This window comes from Chiloscyllium plagiosum, unplaced genomic scaffold (assembly GCF_037043375.1).
Source record: "Chiloscyllium plagiosum isolate Xiang-an unplaced genomic scaffold, Cpla_swu_hap1 HiC_scaffold_21, whole genome shotgun sequence".
Lineage (NCBI taxonomy): Eukaryota > Metazoa > Chordata > Chondrichthyes > Orectolobiformes > Hemiscylliidae > Chiloscyllium > Chiloscyllium plagiosum.
The window spans coordinates 14,365,299-14,393,024 of NW_028270159.1; the positions used below are offsets into that span (position 1 = coordinate 14,365,299).

General features: G+C 46.4%; 1 protein-coding gene across 1 annotated transcript in view; it reads left to right on the top strand.

Annotated features, from left to right (window-relative positions):
* LOC122564928 (adenylate kinase isoenzyme 1-like) overlaps positions 1-27,726 on the top strand; it is a 172,292-nt gene that overhangs the window by 56,932 nt on the left and 87,634 nt on the right. The window contains exon 7 of the mRNA XM_043720421.2: positions 13,092-13,176. Within this exon, the coding sequence (XP_043576356.1) occupies positions 13,092-13,176 (85 nt within the window). The remainder of the gene's footprint in view (positions 1-13,091; positions 13,177-27,726) is intronic.

A 27,726-nucleotide genomic window follows, 5' to 3' on the forward strand; every position in this document is an offset into this window, starting at 1 on the left:
CCCACTGCTTTAACTCAGCCCACGCCAGCTGCACCTCGTTGGAGAGAAGACAGGGTACATACAGTTTGCCAAGGATCTTTTAATAGCACTCCCCAAGCGCATAACCTTTCCCCTCGAAAAGGACAAGAGCAGCAAGGCACATTGCATTCCCACCATCTGCAAATTCCCCTCCAGCATTGTGATTTGGAGAGATATCACTTCGCTGGTGCTGGGTCAAAACCCTGGAACTCCCTTTCTAACAGCCCAGTGAGTGGACCAACATCCTATAGACGTCAGCAGTTCAAGAAGGCAGCTCACAATCACCTGCGCAAGCACTATTCGGGACAGGAAACAAATACTGGCCCAGGCAGTGATATCCAAGTTCCATCAGCAAGTGAAAACTAGCAGCCAAGTGTTTATATTTAGCAGAATGGGCCTTATGGCCAAAACGTCGATCCTCCAACTCCTAGGATGCTGCCTGACCTGCTCTGCTTTCCCAGCGCCACACTCTCAAAATTGATGCCACCAGTGTGAGTTTAATTCCTGCACCAGCTGGAGTTACCACGAAGGAATCTCCTCACCCTCTCTCCTTGCTCAAGTACCCAAGAGGGCACCGGCGGAGTAGACCGCTCTGAGGCTCCCGAGCCCAGGCTCGTCCGCTGCGTCCACTTTTCTTTTTTCCTTTTTTTTGTTTCTCTTTTTCCTGTTTTTGCTTTGACTTGAAGGGTTCGGTCACGGCAGCATCGGCGGTGACAGGGTCCTAAAGAGCTAGGCAGGCGTCTTCGACGGGGTCCGAGTGAGACTCTCGGTGGTAGCGGCTTCAGAGACGACTTTAGTAGTGGCAGCGGCGATGTGGGCCTGACTCCTGGCAGGGAGGCCTGGTGAGGTGGCAGCTACATCACTTCAGTGTTGTGAGTTGTTACCGGGACTCTGACAGCGGGGAGGTGGTGACTGCAGCGGGAATCCTGTCGGCGTGGCAACGTGGCTGCAGTAATGGCGGCTTTATTGGCTCAGAGTGAGATTCCTGTCAGCAATGGGGCAGCAGATAAAGAACAAAGTTGGACTCTCTTTATTTATATATCTTTTTATTTTTAAGTTCAAAATGGTGCAAGGGTTGAAGCTTTTCGTTGTATTTTCCCTAAGTACACGTGACAATAAATCATTCAATTCAGCTTTAGGTGTGGTGACCCTCAGGTTAAACCAGCGCCAGTCTCTCTCCGGTGAGACAATGGTAACCATGGCGACTGTTAGCAGAATGCTAACAGTGACGGTGGTCAATACATCAACTGCTTTTGGTCAGCAAAGGATTGTGACATTGGACTCAGATGGGAGGAACTGCACGGTGATAAACCTTCGACCTTGAGCCTACTTGATACTGAACCCATAGAAATGGAAGCTCAGCATTGGTCCATTGTGCCAGTTCCATGAGCAGAGTTAATGTGTCAGGAATGATGGCTTTCCATCAGGATTACAAGCTGATTTTGTTATGGGGGGGCTAGGGTGAGTGAGGGTTAGGGGAATGCCCGCTCGTGAAGGTGAGTGTTAGATTGGCTCAATACCAACAACACAGTCTCCTCAATCTCCCCGTAATCCCAATCATGGTACCTTGTCATGGGTCTGCAGATAATTACCCAGGGACCCTGGCTTCATTGTGGCTCATTGGCTTTCTTTACTTTTAGAACTCTGCCAGATAAATGCATTTCTAAAATATTTTAAACATGCCTCTATCCAAACGTACCCAAATATTTTTTGATGTTCAGTTTTCCCTCTGCCTCCCCCATCCATTTGGTTTCCTCCTGCTTTGTCAAAACTTAAAAATATTGGGTTGGGAAATGAAGTCATAGAGTCATAGAGATGTACAGCACAGAAACAGACCATTCGTCCATGCCAACCAGATATCCCAACCCAATCTAGTGCCATTTGCCAGCACTTGGCCCATATCCTTCTAAACCCTTCCAAATCATATACCCAGCTTTTAAATGTTGTATTTGTACCAGCTTCCTCTGGCAGCTCATTCCATACATGTACCACCCTCTGTGTGAAAACGTTGCCCCTTAGGTCCCTTTTATATCTTTCCCCTCTCACCCTAAACCTATGCCCTCTAGTTCTGGACTCCCCCACCCCAGGGAAAAGACCTTGTCTATTTACCCTATCCATGCCCCTCATGATGTTATAAACCTCTATAAGGTCACCCCTCAGCCTCCGACGCTCCAGGGAAAACAGCCCCAGCCTCTTCAGCCTCTCCCTATAGCTCAAACCCTCCAACCCTGGCAACATCCTTGTAAATCTTTTCTGAACCCTTTCAAGTTTCACAACATCCTTCTGATAGCAGGGAGACTGGATGCATGTTTTGTTTAAATCGGTAATAACAACCCGAAAAGGGGGACGTTAGGCGCTAGTGTCATTACAGGTCAGGGAGAGAAACCACAACAACAGAGACTGGGTCTGTTCCTAGATAAGTACCTGGGACGCAGATGTGGCATTTTTTTGCATGTGTGATATCAGGCCAATGAGCCCTGTCTAGAAATGGAGTTTCTAGATGTGCAGGCCGTTCAGAAAATTAACACACAGCCAGAAAAGAAAGGCCCAGTAGTTGTTGAGATTCATGAAAAGAACATCAGGCCGCAGGCAGAGAGAGAGAGAGAGGTTGACAACATGGCAAAGGGCAATGAACAGAGGCAAACGCTCTCCATCTCTACCTTGAGCCAGCTGAAGATGTCTGACAATATTTTGTTGCTGACCTTCTGTCGAGATGTCTGTGTGAATCATCCAATTAGCATTTCATACAACAGCTACCCATCTTCAAACCTGAGAAGTGTTCACCTCATTGACATTTTCTCTTTGTTTCACCTTCCTCTCTCTTGTCTCCGGGAAGAATCATTCACCCTTCGCTGCCTCAGATGATTGTGTAGGTTCGGGCTCCGGTTGCTAAGGGACAGTAGGTTACAGAGATTTTATTTCTGTCTCTGTCTTGAAAGCTTACAGGCTTTGTTTCAAGGACAGACATTGCCAGGAATCGATTAGCTGTTTTTCTTTTAACCTAATAAAGAATAATTTGAATTCAGGCTGCTGTTACAGCATTGCACAGGAAAAGAGTAGCGGGAACTGTTTCCCTCTTATGTCAGCCCTTTGGTTCAACAGCATTGAGATGTTTCCTCACTGCCATGTCTGTCCCATCACTCAACACACAACCCAACGAAGGAGAAACACAATTCCACTCAAGAGCAAATAGGAAGAACTTTCAATTATATAGCACCTTTCCCAACCTCCGAGTGTCTCAAAGTGCTTTACAACCATAGCTGCAGTTACTGAAATGTCTGGCTGTTGCAGGGGAAAAGAGAATGATTGGCAAGTTGGTCAGAAACTCAGTTGAAGGTTGGGTTTTAAGGGGGCGAGGTGGATGGTTCTCCTTAGGTCAGGGACGTAAATGAATAAAGGCATATCCACCACTAGACCCACTTCACACTATCACTAATGAAGGCAATCTGTGACCTTCTTGAACCACTGCAGTCCACCCGCTGTAAGGTAGAACCACAACATGTCAATGCTATTAGGGAGCGAGTTCCAGGATTTAGAAGGAACAGCGATTGTATTTCCGAGTCAGGATGGTGAGTGGCTTGGAGGGGAACCTTGGAGATGTTCCCCTATATCTGTTGCTCTTGTCCTTCTAGATGGAAGTGGTCATGGGTTTGGAAGGTGCTGTCTGAGGTGCATTTGTGTATTTCTGTAATACATCGTAGGTGTACACACTGCTGCTACTGAGGAGAAAATGAGTGTTTGTGAACGTGGTGCCAATCAAGTGGGCCATTGTGTCCTGCGTTGGGTCCAAGTTCTTGAGTGTTGTTGGGACTGCCCCCATCCAGGGCAAGTGGGCAGTATTCCATCGCACTCCTGACTTGTGCCTTGTAGATGGTGGACAAGCCATGGGGGTGTCAGGAGGTGAGTTACTCACTGTAGTATTCCTAGCCTCTGACCTGCTCTTGGAACCATTGTGTTCATATGCATAGTCCAGTTTAGTTTCTGGTCAATGGTAACCCCCAAAGATGTTGATGGTAGGAGATTCAGTGATGTTAATACCATTGAATGTCAAACAGCAATGTTTGGATTCTCTCTTATTGGAGATGGTCATTACCTGCCACCTGTGAGGCACAAATGTTCCTTGTCATTTTCAAGTTCAAGTTGGCCCAAGGATAAATATTTGCCAGATTTCTATATTTCTTTAAAAACTGCAATAACATCACTTCTATCAAGCTGAGAGGATTGATAAAGCCCATATTTAATAATTTGTTTTTCAACAGTGCAGCACCCGCTCAGTAGAGCACTGAAGTGTCAGTCTCAAATTTAGACTGAATTTTCTGATGTGGGTTTTGAACCCATAACATTTTGACACAGGTGAGAACGTTAACCACTGAGCCAGGAGTGACATCTAGTGGGATGTGCTTATCGTGATACACGTGTGTATTATAGATATTTTCTAATCAATCTGTTTAGAGATGTTATTGCACACCTCTGCAGCAGATGGGACTTGAAACTGGGCTCCCAGCTCAGAGATGGGGTCGCTACTGCTGTGCCACAAGCAAACATTGTACACCAACTCAGTGTCATGGGAACAATGCCTGTAATTAAGGAACCATTGGAAAGTCAAAACATGCCATTCCATCATGACAGTTAGCATACACTCAGAGGACTGACCTTGTTCAACGTTTTAATTTGCTGTGATTAAACATAGAACATAGAACATAGAAAAATACAGCGCTGTACAGGCCCTTTGGCCCTCGATGTTGCGCCGATCCAAGCCCACCTAACCTACACTAGCCCACTATCCTCCATATGCCTATCCAATGCCCGTTTAAATGTCCATAAAGTTTTCTTCTTTCTGTCTTTTTGTAACAGTCAGCAAGTTTGTGACAAAAAAACCCAGAAACTTAGGCTTGGGAACCAAAGGCTACAGAGAAGATGCAGAGATAGGATGCTCAGTGTAGTGATTGTAAAGGGGTTAGCCAGCTGGACACCTTAGAATAAGAGTTCCCTGTGGGGGTTGTTAATCTGGTCCAATGAGGGAGCCTTGGCTGACAGATAAGATAAGGTGTGTCAGACATCCTGTTTACTCTGGGAGCTGGTTCTGAGGGAGCTGGACTAGTGTCAAGGCCTCTCTGTGTGTAAGTAAAGGGGGACCTGGTGACAGAATATCGGCCTCTATGGATTTATTTCAGCCTGAGGTACAGAGTGAAAGAACACTGTACAGCCTGTATTATTGTATTAAAATATCTCTGTGTTTCCTTCTATCATGAACCTGTATCTACATTAGAATTGGGAATTGGTCCAGTTTTCTGTTGAACTCTGAACTGTTTCCAACTTGTAGCCTGTTACTTATACAAAACAATCAGTGCCAAGGACAAACAGTGAATTAATTCATTAAATTCCTGCCCAGATTAAATGGGTATTATTTTGTTTAATTTCCATTTGACAAGCTTCCTTGTGAAACCAGAATTTCAGGCTAATGGAATTTGAATTTACTGATGAGGATCTGTGATTAAAAGTTGAATGATGACCATGAAACTATTAACATTTGATGTCAAAACTCATCTGGTTCACCACTGTCCTATAAGGAAGTGAATCTGCCATCTTATAAGTCCAGACTCACAACAACGTGGTCGACTCTTAACTACCCTCTGGGCAATTAATACTGGCCCAGCCAGCAATGCCCTTCCTTGTGAATGAATTAAGGGAAATAAAATTCGAAAGCCTAATCCTGTTAGTGGACAGCCTCAGCTTGAAATTGATTGAACCAACTATGAAGATTTCTCCTTTAGGAGAGATATTCTGTTTTCACTGAGCCTGTTTGATGTCTGATTGACCAGAACGGTTGCAGGGATTCAGGGATTTTGGTTCAGGTTTGGGGTGGTTCTCTCTGGGGTAAAGGAAGTTGAGAAATTTGATAGAAATGTACCAGATGATGATAGGTTTGGATGATGTAGAGAAGGCACAAAGACTAAGTGACAGGGATTTAAGGTTTTAAGCAAGAGATTCACGGGATATGTGAGGAAGAGTCTTTCTACCTGCGATTTGGAATGCTCTTGAACATGTAGGGGAGTCATTGGCCAAGTGGTAATGTTGCTGGACTCTTAACCCAGAGATCTGGGGACCCAGGTTCGAATCCCGCCGCAACAGATGGTAGAATTTGAATTCAATAAAAATCTAGAATTAAGAGTTCTAATTGCTGGCAAATGGGACTAGATTGGGTTAGGATATATGGACGAATTGGACCGAAGGGTGTGCTCCATGCTGTACATCTTTAAGACTCTAAAATACAGGAAGACATTAATAAACATGCAGAATTGGCGAATGGATTCCAACATACTGTAGATGAGTGTGATGTGGAAGATTGAGACCATGTGACTGTTGGAAAATGGGCCAAGAAACTGCGAGTTCTGTGATACACATCACTAAAGGTTGTGACACGATTAACAAGGCTGCAAACAGAACACTGTGTATCAAAATCTGACAGATTTGAAAAGAAATTATGCTGCGTTAACTTGTATAGAACCATGGTTAGGCTGCAGCGAGCACTCCACACAATTCTGGTCTTCTGTAATTGAAGAAAAAGAGGAGATAGAGGCAGCAAGAGAAGTTGTGTGGAAGCTTTACCAGAATTATGTGATAATTGAGAGGTTATAGCTGTCAGGAAGACTGGAGCTCCGTTATATTGACTACTGAGGGCTACTGTGATAGGCATCTTTAAGGTTAGAGAAGGGTTTGGTTGATTGCATAGAGAAAAGGTTCCCACTTGCAGGGAGACCAGACCCAAGAGAATCCAAGACAAGCCTCACAGGGTGGCATGGTGGTTCAGTGGTTAGCACTGCTGCCTCACAGTGCCAGGGACCCGGGTGACTGTCTGTGTGGAGTTTGCACATTGTCTGCATGGATTTCCTCCGTGTGCTCTGGTCTCCTTCCATAGTCCAAAGATGTGCAGGTTAGGGTGGATTGGCCATGGGAAATTGAACACACTGTGCAGGCTAGGTGGCTCATCCATGGGGGACGCAGGGTTACAGGGTAGGGGGTGGGTCTGGGTGGGATGCTGTTTGGAGGTTCGTTGTGGACTCGATGGGCTGAATGGCCTGCTTCCATACTGTATGGATTCTAACTGATGAGAATGTGTAATGTACTACCCAGCATTTGAATGGAGGCTGGATGAACATATGAGGGAGGAAGGAGATGGTGATGGAGTGAGGTGTGGAGGGGGAGAGGCAACACAAATGGAGCATTGCTGTCAGCAGAGAGGTGCTGGGCTGAATGGCAGGAGTGGTGGGAGCACATATGCTGTTGAGGCCATAAGGAATCTCCAGGATAGGTTGAGTGAGTGGCCATGCTGTTTGGGAGGAAGAATCAAAAGGCAGAGTAGTGTTTAAATCGAGCGAAAATCCAACAAGTGTAGTGCAGAAGGATGTGGGTGTTTATGAGCAGGGAACATAAAGTTAGCTTGCAGGTGCAACGTATAATTACTAAGGCAAAAGGGATGTTGGCTGTTATCGGTGGGAGGTTGGAGGTTTAAAAGTAGGAAAAGTCTTCTTACAACTGTATAGGGTATTGGTGAGGCCGTGAATGTATTGGAAACAGCTTTCCCAGGGTTGTAAATTAATCTCAGGGATGCTTCTCATGTGGGTGCACTCTGCTGTATAAGAAGCTGCTGTTCCTTTGTTTAAGTTGCTGCTACTCCAATCTCTCTCAGGGTCCTTCTCTCAGTTAGCTGCTGGTGACTGTCCCCAGGTCCTCACACTCTTTCTCATTTCTCTCTGCCTCTCTCTCTCTCATACACACGCACATCAGTCCCCCTCTCTCTCATCAATTCCTCTCCCTCACTCTCTCTCACATCAGTCCCTCTCTCTCTCTCTCTCTCACACACACATACACATCAGTCCTCCTCTCTCTCTCTCTCTCATCAGTCCCTCTCTCTCTCATCAGTCCCTCTCTCTCTCATCAGTTCCTCTCTCTCATCAGTTTCTCTCTCTCTCACATCAGTCCCTTTCTCTTTCTCTCTGTCTCTCTCTCTCTCACATACACATATCAATCCCCCCTCATCAGTTCCTCTCTCTGTCTCTCTCTCTCATCAGTCCCTCTCTCTCACACACACATTCACATCAGTCTTCCTCTCTCTCCCATCAGTTTTTCTCTCTCTCTCTCTGTCTCTCTCCCTCTCTCTCACACACACAGATAAATCCCCCCTCATCAGTTCCTCTCTCTCTCTCTCTCTCTCTCTCTCATCAGTCCCTCTCTCTGTCTGTCTGTCTCTCTCTCATCAGTCCCTCTCTTTGTCTCTCTCTGTCTCACATCAGTCCCTCTCTCTCTCTCACACACACACACACATCAGGCCTCCTCTCTCTCTCATCAGCCTTTCTCTCTCTCTCTCGTCAATCTCTGTCTCTCTCACACACATATATATCAGTCCCTTTCTATCTAACACACACACCTGAGCTTGCCTAACCTCAGTGTGTGAGTTGGTTAAACACGAGCCCACAGATTTTCCTTCCCCTTTCTGTACTGTGTGTGTGGCTGTCAGCAGTCATTGTCTAACTTATCCTTTTGACTTATTAATCCACAGGATATGGTTCCTTCCCTGTTCTTGTTTGAAATGATGTGTGGCTTGTTGAAGGTAGAAGTCATTCAACCCTTCGTGTCCTTGCCATCTCTTTACAGGAGACACACAGACAGTCGGCCTACCTTTGTCCCATAACCCTGCAATCTCTTCTCTCTCTTCCAATAATTGTCCATTCTCCTTTGAAAACCACAAATGAGTCTGCCTCCAGTGCAGTCTCCAGTGCAGAACCTTCCGGAACCTAACCACTCAAGGTTTTCCCTCACATCGCCTCACGAGGGAGATCTGTAAAAGCTAGGCCAGATGACGATTACAGATTGCTTTCTCAAAGTTGGCCAGTTGTGTTTTTACAATTGCTTTCACCCTCAAGATCACTACTGATGATGCAAGCTTTATTTTAAAGTACAGATTCCTTCTTAACCTAAATTGCATTCATCAACTGCCTTGAACTCATGTGTTTCAGGTTGTTAATCTAGGCTAAATCTCTGGATTCGTCATCCAGTGACATAGCTCCGACATTACTACACATTGAGATACTCTGTCGCTTTATTCAGTTCCTGTTGCTTCACAGGAAGGGAATCTGGTTCCCAAAGACTGTTCCTTTGGAGGTTGCAGTTTGGGGCTACTCAGTTGGAATGATGTGGGTGGCTGTGTCTGATTGATCCCTGTCTAAGGGCCACCCTCCATTCACTCCATCTTTGCTGAGCAAGTGCCACAGCAGCGTTGGCGCCTGGTCATCCAAAGTGTGTCTGTGCCAGTGGCGCGGTGAGGGTGAGGAGTGGAGGAACCTCCATGGTTAGAACTGAGATTCTCTCTGCTGTACCACAGGACAGGAAGGGGAGACTGACGCCCAATCCAGTAATTCGACATTAAGACAGAAACAGCCAGAAAGGCTCAGTGGGACAGGCAGTAACTGGAGAGGAGAGAACATGTCAAGCTGACAGTCTGTTGCTGATTCTGAGAAAGGATTGTTAACTTTGTCTCTCTCCGTGCAGAGACTGACTGAGCCTTTTCCAACCGATTGTCTTTTTACTTCAGATTTCCCCAGTATTTGGGCTGCATCTGTTGCTGCCTCCTATCTCGGGTAGATCATAAAATCATGGAATCCCTACAGTGTGGAAACAGGCCATTTGGCCCAACAAGTCCACACTGACCCTCTGAAGAGTATTCCACCCAGACCCATTCCCCTATCCTATTACGTTACATTTCCCCTGATTAATGCACCTAACCTAAACATCCCAGAACACTACGGGCAATTTAGCGTGGCCGATTCACCTAACCTGCACATCATTGAACTGTGGGAGGAAACCGGAGCACCCGGAGGAAACCCACGCGGACACTGGGAGAATGTGCAAACTCCACACAGACAGTCGGCCAAAGCTGGAATCAAACCCAGGTCCTTGGCGCTGCGTGCCATCATTAGATAGAGAGAGAGATAGTGATAGAGAGAGAGAGAGTGTGATAGAGGGTTAGTGATAGAGCGAGAGAGGAATAGAGGAATGGTGAGGGATCATAGAATCCCTCTGTAGGGATTCTATCCATCGGTTACATGAGGCACTCAATTCAAGCTGAAGGTCATCTGGCACAATTCAGGACAAACAGCCCCCACATCCCGCCACCTTCGATATTCATTCCCTCCCTCCAGCACCAGCAACGGTCTGTACTGCAGCAATTCACTCAGGCTCCAATCTGCCCCCTCCCCCATCCGACAAGGACACGGTAACCTCCTCTCTTCCCTTGGAGCCAGAAGCAGGGGTCACTGTCTCAAGATACAGGATCATGAGACTGAGGGGAGGAGAAATGTCTTCACCCAGAGTGCGGGCAGCCTGTGGGAATCTCTGCCCCAGAAAGTGGCTGAGGTGGAAACATTCACCATTTTCTAGAAGGCGTTAGATATAGACCTTAAGGCTAAAGGGATCAAAGGGTATGGGGAGAAAACGGGAACAGGGGACTGAGTTGGATGGCCTGCCATGAGCGTACTGAATGGGCAATCAGGTTCGAAGGGCTGAATGGCCTACTCCAGCTCCAGTTTTCTTTGGCTCTAGACACCATCCTGACTTGGAACGATATCGCTGCTCCTTCAGTGTCACTGGGTCAAAATCCTGGAAGCTCCTTCCCCAACTGCACTGTGGGTATGTGCCAACACCACATGGACTCCCACGGTTTCAGAAGGAAACTCACCACCTTCTCGAGCGCAGTTAGCGCTGGGTGAGGAATGCTGACCCAGCCAGTGATTCCCACATCCCGGGAATTCATGAAAGAAAAGGGAATGTTTATGACAAGGGGGCTAGCATATAAAAGTAAGGAAGCCTTGCTACAGCTGGACTGGCCATCGGTGAGACCCCACCTCATAACCGCAATGTGAGGGCATTCCAGCAGGGGCCAGTAGTTGCCAATCTAGAACAGAAAGCCTGCCTTACTCAGTTCAAATCAGTTTTTCAGCTGAGGACGCCTAACTCAGCACAGATCCAGAACTTTCTAGAACATTCTAGGCCCATCTGTTTGTAGGAACAAAGTATCAGAAGCAGGATTAGACCTCTCGGCCCCTTGAGCCTGTTCCACTGTTCAATAAGCTCATTTCTGACCTGGTTGTTGTCTCACCCCACTTCTTTGTTTCCCCCTCCCCACTCTATATTATTCCTTCCTACCCTTTTCCATCAAAATTAAATCTAACTCAGCCTTGAAAAGCATTCATCCCAGAGAAGGGAATTCGACAGGTTCACAACCCCCCCCCCCGAAATACAAAAATCACCTCATCCCTATCTTCAGAGGGAGACTTCTTGTTCTTAAACTGTTCCTACCCCATTTCTAGTCTCCCCCACAGGACGATATGTCTTAGTCCATCCATTGCCCACGGGATCTTAAATGTTTCAGTAAAACCATCTCTTGGGGTGGCACGGTGGCTCAGTGGTTAGCACTGCTACCTCTCAGTGCTAGGGTTCCAGGTTCAATTCCAGCCTCAGGCGACTGTCTGTGTGGAGTTTGCACATTCTCCCCGCGTCTGTGTGGGTTTCCTCTGGGTGCTCCGGTTTCCTCCCACAGTCCAAAGATGTGCAGGTCAGGTGAATTGGCCATGCTAAATTGCCTGTAGTGCTAGGCGACGGGGTAAATGTAGGGGAATGGGTCTGGGTGGGTTGCACTTCAGCGGGTCGGTGTGGACTTATTGGGCCGAAGGGCCTGTTTCCACACTGTAAGTAATCTAGAATCATTGTTCTAAACTCCAATGACCAACATTCCGGCACATGGGGACCCCCTTATTCCCAGGAATAAGCCACGTGAATCTTCTCTGAACTACACCTGATGCATCTTCAAACAAGAAGACCAAACTATACACAGTACTCCAGAGATGGTCGCGCCAGTACCCTGCACAACTGCAGTCAAACCTCCCTACTTTTAGATTTGATTCTGCTCACAATAAGAAATGAGTTTATATTAGCCTTCCTAATCACTGTGCTATACCAACCAACTAATGGGTTTGTGCTTCATCTGTCAGTACACGCAGAAACCTCAGCACCATCGAGTTGCTCAGTCCTTCATCAGTCAATATACTGTTTCTCCAGTCTTCCTGCCAGCACTGTGGGATAGACAAGAGGCACAAGAATAACCATTGACAATCTTCATCGATGATATGAACACAGGGACACAGTGTATAAGACCGACATGCGCCGATGAGACCAGGAGAGCAAACCGTTGACAGGAGGTGTGAAGTGAGTGGGCAAAGAATTAGCAGATGGAGCGCACTGTGGGAAAATGTGAATTAGTTTAGGATTTGAATGAGTTCTGTGGAAGAACTTAAAAATCACACAACACCAGGTTATAGTCCAACAGGTTTATTTGGAAGCACTAGCTTTTGGAGCGCTGTTCCTCCATCAGACAACCACCTGATGAAGGAGTGACACTCCGAAAGCTAGTGCTTCCAATTAAACCTGTTGGACTATAACCTGGTGTTGTGTGATTTTTAAGTTCTTCCACAGAACTCATTCAAATCCTAAACTAATTCACATTTTCCCACAGTGCGCTCCATCTGTTCATATCATCGATGAAGATTGTTAATAGTTGCGGGACCCAACAATGAACCCTGTCATACTTCACTAAGTACAGTTTGCCAACTCCAAAAAGACACACCCTCTGCTAGCAGTTTGCAGAGCAGACATTATTCACGTTACCCCCTACACAGTGTCCTGGTTCAGCATCATCCACATCCACCTCCTCAAGAATTTGACATTTACTTCAGTGCCTCTTGTCTATCGCACGGGTCATGAGCTAGCTTCACCAGATATCAGGGCCTCTCTCTGACTCTTTGCCTCCTTTAGGAAGTTGCAATCACTTGGTCAGATCTCCTTGTATTTCCACCTTGGACTCAGTGCCACTGGCCTATCTATGAATATGCTCCTGTGAGATATTTTATGTCAGTGAAATGTGTTGCTGTTGGGGAGAGTTTATCAGGTAAGGGACGTCTCTTGTCCTGCTGCAAAGAATTGAATTCACTTTTCCTCTCTTACTTCCCGTTATCTTGTAGTTGGACGCAGACCGTGAAGAGGATGAAATATTCAGTGACATCGACGCTGTGGTCTCGAAGAGACTGTTCCCAGCAGGAAGAGACGGTGAGGTTTATTTCTGTGGATTTCCCCGACCTTTCTGTAACCCGTAGCACAGGAAAAACCAAGTGTGTTGCAGCACCAAACAGGAAGGGATTCTTGGAAGCAATTCCTTAGTCAACAAGTCAGCTTTTTGCAAAGATAAGCCTGTTTTCTTTCTTCCTCCGTCATACTGCATTGTTTTGATTGCTCTGCCTCATGTCTATTCCCTTTCACATCCGGGAATGTTGGGCAGATGGAATGGGAGGAGATCCCAATGGAGTACAAACACCAGCATAGACTAGATAGGCCGAGTGGCCTACTACTGTCCTGTATATTCTTTATAATTTAACTGACAGTGACCTGCGTAGTGTAGAGAGCTGGAGGGACTGTTTTGACTAAGAGTGTTCAAGGCGTGGTTTGTAGTGCTGGAGTCCACCTGAAGAACTGAGCTTATTAGGACCTGTGTTTTGGGCACTTTGAGAGCTCCTAGAATTCCAAGATGGCACCCAGGGCATAGAAGTGCATTCTTGGGGGGTGCCTGACGCCATATTGGTGCAGGCGTTAGCATGCATGCAGCGAATAGTCACAGGAACTCAGAACAAATAGGTGTTGTGGCACGGTGGCTCAGTGATTAGCACTACTGTCTCACAGCGCCTCAGGTTACTCTCTGTGTGGAGTTTGCACGTTCTCCCCATGTCTGTGTGGGTTTCCCCCCACAATCCAAAGACGTGAGGGTCAGGTGGATTAGCCATAGGAAGTGAAGGATGGGATCTGGGTGGAATGCTCTTACGGAGGGTTGGTGTGGGCTGAATGGCGTGCTTCCTTGCTGTGGGGATTCTGTGATGCCACAGACAGGATGGTTCAATGCTAGCAGCATAGTTTCTCCTGTGCTCAGTGGATAGCACCAGTCCCTGAATGGGTTCAGAACCCAATCCAGCACTTCACTATGAAGACCAAGTCTGGCAATCCCATGGGGGTGATGTACTCTCAGGGGTGATATTAAGCTAAGGCCCTATTTGGCCATGATGCTTTGGTCTTCTGTCATAACTGAAGATCCTTATCCCTGGAACCATTTCTGCGAATGCTTACTGCATCCCATCTCATGCCTTCAAAACTGTGGCTGACAGAGATAGAGGCGTGTGAAATCTGTGTTCGGTAAGCATTCAAACTGATGGTTAAACAACAGTTTGTATAAATTCTCCTTACTTGTCCATTCCTGTTTAATTACCTTGGTATATAAAGCTTCCAGATCCTATTGGCCATCCACTGTTTATTTGTGCTCAATCTTTAAGAAAACTATATATTTGAACCCTTGAAATCTCTCTATTCAAAGAGAAGGTGTGAGGAATGAAACTTGTCTGTACATGCACTCCCCAGTAACTGTTGGGCAATTTCATGACAAATATTTAATTGCATAATCTGTGTATGTGTCAAATTGTACTTTATCAACAAAGTGTAGAATAATGCCCCACAACTCCAGGTATTTATTGGAATGGAGACAAAGTATTTTCTTTCCCATCAGGTGTTGTCCAAGCTGTAAATCATCATAACAAGTTGTAACAGAGCCAGACAGACCGGGTAAATTGTTGAGTCACCATTTCGGGTTCCCAGGGTTCCTTGGTTAATTGTTATATTAGAGCATGAGACTCTTAATATCAGGGCCGAGGGTATGTGCCCCACACTGGGCATCCTTTTTGGGTGGGGCATTGTGGATCAGTGGTCAGCACTGCTGTTTCACAGCGCCAGGGACCCAGGTTCGATTCTAGCCTCTGTGTGGAGTTTGCACATTCTCCCCGTGTCTGCGGGGGTTTTCTCTGGGTGCTCCAGTTTCCTCCCACAATCCAAAGAGGTGCGGGTCAGGTGATTTGGCCATGCTAAATTGGCCATAGTGTTCAGGAAAATGTAGGTTGGGTGCATTGGTCTGGAATGAAATGTGGAGTAATAGGGTAGGGGATTGGTTTTCGGAGGGTCAGTGTGGACTTGTTGAGCTGAAGGGCCTGTTTCCACACTGCAGGGATTTAATGGTGTGCTTAAGATTATGGTTGCAAGCCCATTAGTGTGGGACATGAAAATGAGAGACAAAGTCGGCTCTGTCTCCACTGGCAATGTTGAGGGGTAAATATTGACTAAAACAACAGGGAGAATAGGCAGTAGGTCAAAACCTGTTTCTTGCCTTGAGTTCTATCATCCCCATCTGGGAATTATTCATAAAAACACTTTCATAGCATGTTAGCATCCTTGACAAAGACCACCCTTAATTGTCATTGAGTGGCTTGCAAGGTAATTTCAGAGAGCAGTTAAGAATCAACCAGAATCTGGAGTCATGTGTAGGCCGGATTGGGTACGGAAAGCAGACCTCCCTTCTGAAAATAGCTAAAAATCACACAACAACAGCTTATAGTCCAACAGGTTTATTTGGAAGTACTAGCTTTCAGAGCGCTGCTCCTTCGTCAAGTAGCTAGTGGGGCAGGATCCTAAGACACAGCGTTTATAGTAAAAGATCATAGATTAGATTCCTTACAGTATGGAAACAGGCCCTTCGGCCCAACAAGACCACACTGACCCTCTGAAGAATAACCCAACCAGACCCATTCCTCTACTTTATATTTACCCCGATTAACGCATCTAGCACTATGGGCAATTTAGCATGGCCAATTCACCTGACCAACACATCTTTGGACTGTGGGAGGAAACTGGAGCACCCGGAGGAAACCCACGCCGACACGGGGAGAATGTGCAAACTCCACACAGTCAGTCACCCAATGCGGGAATCTTTTGGAATTGGTTGCAGGTATCGATTCATTAATATGTAAATCCCAGAACCTTAAACTATCTCGGGAATGTGACTTGAAAGAAATTCTGGGCCACTATTTCTCAGATCATTTGCTGCATCAAACAGTGGCACCTGGACACCATTGACACATCAGCATTGGGAATGAGGTGCCTGAGTACCCTTACAGCACTGGTCAGAGTTTGAATGTGGTAACCTAATGAGCTCCATGTTAGGATCTGTGACTGTTTCAGTCCCACTTGCCATTGTGCTTAAGGCAGAGTCTGCCTGATCAACCATGTCATCTGCCACAAAATCCTCAACAAAGCCAAACCCCTCTCAGACATTCTGAGACTTTTTTGGGAAAGTGTGAGATTTTTGCCATTCTCTGTTTCAGATGCTTGGCCTTCATCACAAAGATCACTGACTTTGCCCGTCTGTAACATTGGCTTGTTCTGGCATAGCCTGAACCCACACCCCCCAGCCACTGAAACCCTCAACTGTGCCTTTGCGATCTGTATGTACACAGGACTATCTAATGCTATCTCCATTCTTTCCCTTTAGATCATTCAAACTCACAATCCACACCAAATAATATTAACCTAATCACCACCTACTTGCTGAACTACATGGGCTTTCAGACCCTCAAAAACTCCAATGTAAAACTCTCCTTCTTGTGTTTAAATCCATTCATGGCCTCCTCCCTTCTTGCCCTCATCCAGCTACCCAGCCTCAGACTTGCCCCTTGCAGCCTGGGGTTTTATCTATCCCCAGCTCGTTGGGCCACACTTCCTGAGCTCATTCCTTCACCCCCTTAGAATCTTGGCGTTTGCCTGAGCACCTTCCTCTGCACCTTACAATGCAAGTCGAGAGTGTGGTGCTGGAAAAACACAGCAGGTCAGGCAGCGTCCGAGGAGCAGGAGACTTGACGTTTCAGGCTTAAGCCCACCTTATAATCCAATCCAACCCAGTTTCTGGCCATTTCAGACATCATCTTCCTCTTACCATGATGAAGCTTCAGAATTGCTACATTGGCTGTGAAGTGTGTTGGAACACCCTAGGGTGTTACATAAGTGTAAATATTTCTTCACACTCCCTGTTTTACCATTTTTAATGAACCTATTGCAGTTATATTATGACCTGCCTCAGGGACAGGTGGGACTTGAGTCCAGGTTCTTCTAGCTCAGAGATAGGGACACTACCAATGCACCACAAGAGCTCTCTTCTTTTTTAGTTACATTGATGTCTCTGTGAAGTACCTTAGCCTCTTCTTCACTCATTGAAGACACGCTAATATAAATTCTAGTCACGTATTAAGTGGGTTTGTGAAGTCTGCCTTCACTGCCAATGTGTCTCTGCATAATATAACTCGATTGTTTTAATTGCTGTCTTAATTGCTTCCCAATGCAATGAGAGGTGTTTGAGAAGGAATGAAATCTGCGGGAAATGACAGCTCATTGCAATCGAGACAGAATCTGCCATCTGCAGCCATTTTAAATAGCACACTGCCTGGATAGCACTTCATTAGCAAATTCAGATGGAGCCATTCAGCGATGTTTCACCACTGAACTAATGTTAAACTTATCATGCAACTCAGGATTGAAGCTGTGATCATAGTAAAGGGACATCTAAATTCATAAATATTTAAGTGAACCTTAAGTGCAGCAGAAGTGTAATTAATAGATTATTTTCCCTTGTGACAAAAATGTAGGGTTTTTTCCCCCGAGGAGATAAAGCATGGGGAAGAGTCTTTGCAATTTGCCAAGTCTCTGGAGTGGGGCAGGGACATTTCAAGTTCCCTTCTCAAAAGCAAAGTAGCATAGGTGCTGGAAATCTGAAATAAAAGCAGAAGCTGCTGTAAAAGGCTGAACAGGTCCAGGGGATTCAGTGGAGAGAGAAACAGAGTTAACATTTCAGGTTGATGACCTTACAGCTTGTCTAGAATGGACAACCTCCCCTTTCCCTTGTTCTGAAAGTGTGTAACCCCTTTTTCCAGATTCCACCACAAGGAGGAGCATTCTCCTGCCTCGACCTTATGCTTCCATAAGATCATCTTTAAAACGCTGGAATAAACTCGCTTCACACTTTCACTCCCTGCAGTGTAAACCATGCACTGGAGTAAGTCAACAAGACGCCAGTGACCCGCTCTATACCTGTTGAAGAATGTTTTGAAGTGTATTCGTTACGGGCGGCGCGGTGGCACAGTGGTTAGCACTGCTGCCTCACAGCGCTAGAGACCTGGGTTCAATTCCCGCCTCAGGCAACTGACTGTGTGGAGTTTGCACATTCTCCCCGTGTCTGTGTGGGTTTCCTCCAGGTGCTCCCATTTCCTCCCACAGTCCAAAAATGTGCAGGCCAGGTGAATTGGCTGTGCTAAATTGCCTGAGTGTTAGGGGAATGGGTCTGGGTGGGTTGCTCTTCGGCGGGTCAGTGTGGACTTGTTGGGCTGAAGGGCCTGTTTCCACGCTGTAGGTAGTCTAATCTAATCTTGACACAGGAAATTTGAAAATCAATTTGCACACAGTGAGGTCCCACAAACAACAATGTGGCAGTGGCTGGAGAATTTATTTTTATTATTATTCATTTGTGGGATGTGGTCGCTGGCTGGGCCCAGCATTTATTGCCCGTCCCTAGTTGCCCCTTGAGAAGGTGGGGGTGAGCTGCCTTCTTGAACCACTGCAGTCCACCTGCTGTGGGTTGACCCACAATGCCCTTAGGGAGGGAATTCCAGGATTTGGACCCAGTAACAGTGAAGGAATGGGGATATATTTCCAAGTCAGAGTGACAAGTGACTTGGAGGGGAACTTGAAGATGGTGGCGTTCCCATGTATCTGCTGCCCTTGTCCTTCTAGATGGAAGTGGTCGTGGGTTTGGAAGGTGCTTTGGTGAATTTCTGCAGAACGTCTTGTAGATAGTACACGCTGCTGCTACTGAGCATCGGTGGAGGGTGTGAATACTTGTAGATGTGGTGCCAATCAAGTGGGCTGTTTTGTCATACATGGTGTAAAGCTTCTTGAGTGTTGTTGGGGCTGCACCCATCCAGGCAGGTGGGGAGTACTCCATCACACTCCTGACTTGTGCCTTGTAGATGGTGGACAGGCTTTGAAGGGTCAGAGGGTGAGTTACTTGCTGCAACATTCCTAGCCTCTCACCTGCTGTTGTAGCCACTGTGTTTATGTGGTGAGTTTCTGATCAATGAAAACTTCCAAGATGTTGATAGTTGAGGATCCAGTGATGGTAACACCATTGAATGTCAAGGGCCGGTGGTTAGATTGTCTCTATTGTAGATGATCGTAGCTTGGTATTTGTGTTACTAGGAGAAAGTGAGGACTGCAGATGCTGGAGATCAGAGTTGAAGAGTGTGGTGCTGGAAAAGCACAGCAGGTCAGGCAGCATCCAAGGAGCAGGAGAATCGACGTTTAGGGCATAAGCCCTTCATCAAGAATTTGTGCGTTACTGTTTTCAGATTTCAGGGGAAAGCTCCCCTGGCCTGTTTGACAACCACTTGAAGCACCCAGTATTTGGGATGGAACTTTGATAGGATTGAAGGCAAAATGTTTGACATCACTTAAAAAAGCCACGATGGATTTATTTCCCACTGGATAGATAGTCTGTAATGGACTAAATGGCCTTTTCATTTATAGCTGCAAATGGGGGCAGCCACATTAAATGGTGAACAGTTCATTGGATACTGCTGTGACTGGGCGTCCCAATGACAATGAGAATAGTAAACAATGACATTGGCTGATTGGCACTGACCCAAGCTGGTGAGGTGAAAGGCAAACCCTGTGCTAGAGCCAACCTCAGCCAGTCTTATAATTTTACTCTTGGCTGGGAGAGTTTGGGTTACAGTCTCATGGCAGAGACAGTATCCAGGCAGTTGTACCAGTACAATACTGAGGGAATTCTGCACTGTCAGAGCTTCCTTGTCTCCAGTCGAATGCTACTTTGGGGTCTAATTAAGACACAAGCCTGTAACCCCATTACTGTCCTGAATTCAGTCATTGGTTAGCCTGGTATTACTCTTCTCTCTGCCCCTTTTCATGCTGTCCTTCCCTATTCCACTCATCCTCTGAATTATCCAATTCTGGCATTTTGAACATAGCTGACTTTAGTCAAACCCACCATGTACCCTCAGCTGCCTGAGTGCCAAACTTTGGAATTCTCTCCCTCGGTCCTCCTGCCTGTGTCTCTCTCTCTCTCTCTCTCTCTCTCTCTCTCACTCTCACTCTCTCCTCCTTTAAAATGCTCCTGAAAACCCATATCTTACAGCAGACCTTTGGCTGCCTGTCCACTGGCTAGATGTGAGTTTGCTCTGATTTTGGGTCCTTTGAGGTTTTGCTGTCACACCTTGGGATGAAAGAACACTGTTGAAGTCAGAAAGTTAACACTTTAACAAAGATTAAAGAAGCTTTAATGGAAGCTGCTCTTACTCCCTTTTATAAGTGCTATCTGACTCTCTGCATTATATCCAATGTACTTCCAGCTTCCTATTCAAGTACTGCACAGTATCTCTACACAGACCATTACCCTGGAATTTTATTGCAGCAAAGATGCCATATGAATGCAGGTTGTTGTTTATACATGACAAGCAAGATGAACAAACACTGACAGTGATGTGTTGATCCATTTTTCGCCGACTGACACCTTCCTCCTTGACCTGTGAAAGTGTGACCTCTGTTCTGTTGCCTTTCCCTCTGTTGGAGAGAAGCTCCCCTGAGCAGAGATCTGACACTAAAACAGAGATCCACGAAAGATGACCTTGCTTTTTATTGTCTCTCAGGAAGAGAGCAAAGGTGGACATTTGAATTAAACCCTTGTCTCTTAAAGAGGATGCTGCGATGACTGTGTGGTTGCCATAGTGGAGGGTGACGTCAACACATCCGTGGAAGACGCTCTTTGTGGGGAAAACAATAACTCTTGTGCTGGTTTATGTTCTCTTGTAGCTCAGTACATGAGCCTCCAACCTTCTCTGAAAGTGGGAGGGAGTAGGGAAGCGAAGAACATTGAGCTGTAGATACAGTACCATCAAATGTACTGCAATGGACCTGTTTATAACCCATCTCCAGAACTGGACCCTCTCTTGCCACTGACTTTGATAATGGTTAAAATCAGAGAGGGAGTGAAAGTACCTGATCAGTGGGATTTCAATTCATGTCCTCTCCTGAGGACACTGACAATTTCAGGTTTAAAATGTTCTCTTGTTTCTCAAACTTCACTGAGCATCATGTTAGTTTTTGCTGGGATGTGATGAGTTATCCATTCCCATTTGGAGTTCATCTGTGTGGGTGCCAGTTGGATGTTTTCTCTTCAGCAAATCCAATCCAAGTAAAAACGGGCACATAATCCCACGATCTCACCCTTTCTGTTTAAAATTGGTTTGCAGTCAACAAGGTTTCATTAGTCAGAGAAAGCAGAAGAAAAAACTGCATTTTTGTAGTGCTTTTCATACCCTCAGGACATCCCAGACTCCTCTGTAGCCAATGAAGTCACTTGGAAACATTGTTGTAAGTTAAGAAATGCAGCAACATGTGGATTTACCTGAGGGTCACCTCAGGGAGAAATGGGGAGAGGTTGGGAAGAGGTTGAGGAGAGGTTGGGAAGAGGTTGAGGAGAGGTTGGAGAGAGGTTGGGGAGAGGTTGAGGAGAGATTGGGGAGAGGTTGAAAAGAGGTTGAAGACAAGTTGGGAAGAGGTTGAGGAGCGGTTGAGGAAAGGTTGGGGAGAGGTTGGGAAGAAGTTGAGGAAAGGTTGGGGAGAGGTTGAGGAGCGGTTGAGGAGAGGTTGAGTAAAGGCTGAGGAGAGGTTGGGAAGAAGTTGAGGAAAGGTTGGGGAGAGGTTGAGAGGTTGGGAAGAGGTTGAGCAGAGGTTGGGGAAAGGTTGAGGAGAGGTTGGGAACAGGTTGGGGAAAGGTTGAGAAGAGGTTGGGAGAGGTTGGGGTGAGGTTGGGAAGATGTTGGGAAAAGGTTGAGGAGAGGCTGGGCAGAGGTTGGGAACAAGTTGGGGAAAGGTTGAGAAGAGGTTGGGGAGAAGTTGGGGAAAGGTTGAGGAGAGGTTGGGGAAAGGTTGAGGAGAGGTTGGGGAGAGGTTGGGAACAGGTTGGGGAGAGGTTGGGAAGAGGTTGGGAAGAAGTTGGGGAAAGGTTGGAGAGAGGTTTGGGAAAGGCTGTGGAGAGGTTGGGAACAGGTTGGGGTGAGGTTGGGAAGAGGTTGGGGAGAGGTTGAGGAGAGATTGGGGAGAGGTTGAGGAGAGATTGGGGAGAGGTTGAAAAGAGGTTGAAGACAGGTTGGGAAGAGGTTGAGGAGCGGTTGAGGAGAGGTTGAGGAAAGGTTGGGGAGAGATTGGGAAGAAGTTGAGGAAAGGTTGAGGAGAGGTTGAGGAAAGGTTGGGGAGAGATTGGGAAGAAGTTGAGGAAAGGTTGGGGAGAGGTTGAGGAGCGGTTGAGGAGAGGTTGAGGAAAGGTTGAGGAGAGGTTGGGAAGAAGTTGAGGAAAGGTTGGGGAGAGGTTGAGAGGTTGGGAAGAGGTTGAGCAGAGGTTGGGGAAAGGTTGAGGAGAGGTTGGGAACAGGTTTGGGAAAGGTTGAGAAGAGGTTGGGGTGAGGTTGGGAAGATGTTGGGAAAAGGTTGAGGAGAGGCTGGACAGAGGTTGGGAACAAGTTGGGGAAAGGTTGAGAAGAGGTTGGGGAGAAGTTGGGGAAAGGTTGAGGAGAGGTTGGGGAAAGGTTGAGGAGAGGTTGGGGAGAGGTTGGGGAGAGGTTGGGAAGAGGTTGGGAAGAAGTTGGGGAAAGGTTGGAGAGAGGTTTGGGAAAGGCTGTGGAGAGGTTGGGAACAGGTTGGGGTGAGGTTGGGGTGAGGTTGGGAAGAGGTTGGGAAGAGGTTGGGGAGAGGTTGTGGAGAGGTTGGGAAGAGGTTGGGGAAAGGTTGGGAAGAAGTTGGGGAAAGGTTGGGGAGAGGTTTGGGAAAGGTTGTGGAGAGGTTGGGGAGAGTTTGTGGAGAGGTTGGGAAGAGGTTGGGGAAAGGTTGGGAAGAAGTTGGGGAAAGGTTGGGGAGAGGTTTGGGAAAGGTTGGGGAGAGGTTGGGGTGAGGTTGGGAAGAGGTTGAGGAAAGCTTGGGGAGATGTTTTGGAAAGGTTGGGGAGAGGTTGGGGTGAGGTTGGGAAGAGGTTGAGGAGAGGTTGGGAAGAGGTTAAGGAGAGTCCTTCATAGTAACCTCAGCCAGAACAGGAACTGAACCCACGCTGTTGGTGCCAATCTGCAATTCCTGATGAAGATCTTATGCTCTAAATATCAATTCTCCTGCTCCATGGATGCTGCCTTTGAATGCAGCATAAAGGGACACACAGAGCAGCACCCTTTCTCTCTCAGAGGGTGGTGTGTGTATGGAATGAGCTGCCAGAGGAAGTGGTGGAGGCTGGTACAATTACAACATTTAAAAGGCACCTGGATGTGTATATGAACAGGAAGGGTTTAGAGGGATATGGGCCAAGTGCTGGCAAATGGGACTAGATTAGTTTGGGATATCTGGTTGGCAAGGACGAGTTAGACCGAAGGGTCTGTTACCATGCTGTACATCTCTATGACTCGATGATAAGAAACAAGACAAATCAATCCAGCAAAACCAAACAAACAAATAACTACTAATGGAACAAGATGGAGGCAGTTCACAATCTGAAGTTTTTGAACTCAGAGCTGAGTCCAGAAAGCTGCAGAACATTGAGATGGAAGTAAAGATGAGATAAGGTTGAAAGATTAATTATGATTAAATACTGTGGCTGCTGGAAATCTGAAAAAAATGATTGAACTGAGTTCTTAATAAGATTCATACTGTACTCCAAACATAAAGCCTGTTTCACTCTGCACAGACACTGCCCGACCTGCTGTGCCTCTGCACCTTTCTCTGTGTTTGTTTGTGAACAATGAATGAATTTGGATTTTCTCAATCAGGTTCCTGGCATCAATCAGTCAGTCAGGCTGAAGGAGGCTTTGGGTGAGGGACAACCGATGCCCCATTACTTGGGACAGAACCTGAGAGCAGTGTGCTGTACTGGGCTATTCACAGAATCATAGAATCATAGAATCCATACAGTGCGAAAACAGGCCATTCGGCCCATTGATCCTCCAAAGAGCAAACTATCCATACCCAGCCCCCTGCCCTAGTCCTGTAACCCCGCATTTCCCATGGCTAACCCACCTAGCCTGCTCATTTTTGGACACTATCGAGCAATCTAGCAAGGACAATCCACTCTGATCTGCACATCTTTGGATTGTGGGAGGAAACCAGAGCACCCGGAGGAAACCCACGCAGACACGGGGAGAATGTGCAAACTCATGCGGACAGTCATCCGAGGGCGGAACCTATTAGGGGCTGTCCCTCCAAAGCTAGTGTTGAGGTGGAGCATAGGGACTTTGCTGCAAGGATTTTCGCTCTCTGCCCAGCTCTGCCCTAACCAAACCCTGGCAGCTGTTTGTGCTGGTAGTGGGTACCTAAGCTGGGATTTGTCTCATTCTCCCGGCACCAAACCCCTGGCAATGGCAAACATGACATTGTTAAATTGAGACAATGAGATACCACAGTGCCACGAGCGCGATCTTTGTGTTGCAATGAGATGGGACGAGAGATCCCAGTGTCAGACATTTACCAAGGCACTGGACCCTCTTGGATTGAAAAGGGTGATGCTGGAAAAACACAGCAGGTTGGGCAGCGTCCGAGGAGCAGGAGAGTTGACGTTTTGAATATAAGCTCTTTATCAAGAATGACCCTGGACTGGGTGTAGCTACTGAGATGGGTGGGTCGTGTTAGTGACAAGATGTGAGATGGTGGTGAAGGGGCTGGGGGTTGAGGGTGAGTGAGGAGTGACTTCGAGATCATAACAGTGAGTTAGGGCAGATTATTAGACAGTTATGAGACAAAAAAAGGGTGTCCAATCAGGTGTAGCTATTCAAAGTGAAGGGGCCTTATATTCTTTAAAATAAGGGTAATTGAGATGGAAGCAGAAACAGTGTTACCACCAGAGGGCAGTATGACACATCTAGCTCCTGACACCCACTCGAATCCAGCAGTATCCCTATTGACTGAAGTGAACAGGCAGGTGGGGAATATGATAAAATAGACTGGAAAAATATTAGTCCCAGACTAGTTTCATCCTCAGCCAGATAGACATGTTCAAATGTGTTCCGGTATACTTCAGGGAAAGGATGTCTATTGCAGCTAAATTAAACAGAGGGTCAGATAATGTCTGAGCCCCTCAGGACTGCACTGGAATGTAGGCACTGGGATTTTGTGACTTTTTGTTAGGAATCTCAATTCCTTGTCGATGGCCTATGAGTGTACGAGTCAGGACCAGGAGTCGGCCTTTCTGCCCATCATACCCGCTTCATCATCCAGTGAAAGCATGGCTGATCATCTCTGTAACCTCAAATCCACATCGCCACCATCCCTGATAATCTTTTAGCGCCTTGCTTAACAAGACTCCGTCTCTGCCACAAAAATGTTCAAGAGCTCTATTTCCACCATCTTTTCAGAAGGAGCTTTCCAAAAGACATGTACTCTCTGACAGAAAACACTCTGCTCCTTCTCTGGTTTAAACGGGTGACCCCTGGTTTGTAAACAGTGACCTCCTGGTTCTAAATACTTCCATAAAAGGAAACATTCTCTCCACATCTACCACAACAAGAATCCTCAGGAATCCATATCTTTCAATGGAGTTGCTTCTTACACTTATAAACTCCAGCAGCTACAAGTCTAGTCTCTCCAAGCTTTCCTTATAAAACAACCCCTGCCCATTCCCAAACTTGTTCCAGTGTATTAATGTAATATCGTACACGGTACTCCAGATTGCCCTGTTTATCCAAAGCATAACTTCCGTAATTGTGGATTCGATTCCCCACACAATAAATGATAATATTTCATTTGCTTTCCCAAGGTTTTGCTGCACCAGTGGTTAACCTTTGGTGATTCATACACAAGGACACCGAGATCCTTCTGCATCTCAGAGCTCTGTAGTCCCTCACCATTTAAATGGTAGATTCCTGCCAAAATAGGCAATTTCGCATTATCCCTCATACTACATCTGCCAGAATGTCGCCCAGTCACTAATCCAAATGTAACTTATCCATATATTTTTGTAACGTCCTTATGTCCTCTTCACAACTTACCTTCTAGCCTATCCTTCTGTCATCCACTAATTTGGCAACCACACCCCCATCCCTTCCACTTTGTCGTTTATATAAATTATAAATGGGTGAGCTCCAAGCACTGATCCCTGTGGCTCATTACAACCTGCCAATTTGAGAAAGACGTACTCCCACCTACCATCCACTTCCTGTAAGCCAACCAATCTCCTATCCCTGCCGATGTGCTGCCCCCATCCCAGGAACGTTGGTTTTCCACAGTCACCGTTAATATGGCACTTTTTTAAATGCCTTCTGATTGAATCCCAAGGTGGCATCATCGAGCAGACTGAAATGTAATCTTTGCATTTGGGGAGTAGATTAGACAGCACTTGATAGCAGCCGATGCAGAGATTGAAACCTACAGGTGGTATCCATCATGAATATTCAAAAACAGAATGGAGTCATCCTTCTCTCCTTCATTATCCTGTCTCTCACTCTTTCATTCTCCTTATTTCTCCTTGCTTTTTCTCTGGCAACAGAGAACCTTTGAACCTCCCCCCCACCCCACCCCACCCCCGGTTCCATTTAGAATCACTTTAAGAGTTCAGCTCTTTTGACCGTATTCAGACCAAGGCTGTAACAAGACCAGGCACTGAATCAGACGGCATCAATGGAGAGAGAACAAGCTAATGTGTCCTCAGAGCTGATGAAGAGTCATCTAGACTCGGAACATTAGCTTGCTCACACTCTGCATGGGTGCTGTGTAACCCACCACATTACCACTCACAGAACACTCTGAAATAGCCCAGGAAGCCATTCAGTTCAAGGACACAGTGATGCCCACCTCCCATGAAAGAATAAAATAATCCTGGTGCCTGAAGTGAACCTTCCCTTTCCCCCTCCCCTGCCAATCCAGTGCTGAAAACAAGGAGGGAGTGAAAAGTGCAGAAGTCCGAGGAATGAGGGTTGGGACCATAACCAACTGTAACTTCCACAAATGACCAGGGAGCTCAAGGAAGATTGATCCAGATGGCGGGCAGTGGTGAGACCGGCATTAGATTTTTTGAAGTAGTTATTTGGTAAAATGTGGAAGTGCATTACAACATTTGACAAGTGTAAAGGCAATAACTAGGGGAGAACATTTCATAATCTGTCAATGGTGCTGAATTTGTAGACCCTGTAGGAGAATCTCATAATACCATTATTAACACTCCAGTGACAATCCAGTCACATCATAGGGACAGTTCTTCAGGGCTCAACAGGTCCACACTCAGATGCTTGTTGATCACACTTGGCCTATAAAATTACCATGTGCGATGTAACACAGCATGATTCTATTATACTGATGTTCTCACTTCAAGCAAGCTTTATGAAGATACAATAACTGACAAATTAATCAGATGGAGAGAATTCTTTTTGAAATAGATTCATAGAGTTCTACCGCATGGACACAGACCCTTCGGTCCAACCCGTCCATGCTGACCAGATATCCCAACCCAATCTAATCCCATTTGCCAGCATTTGGCCCATATCCCTCTAAAGCCTTCCTATTCATGTACCTATCCAAGTGCCTTTTAAATGTTGTACTTGTACCAGCCTTCACCACTTCCTCTGGCAGCTCATTCCATTCATGCACCATCCTCTGTGTTGCACCTTAGGCCCCTTTTAAATCTTTCCCCTCTCACCCTGAACC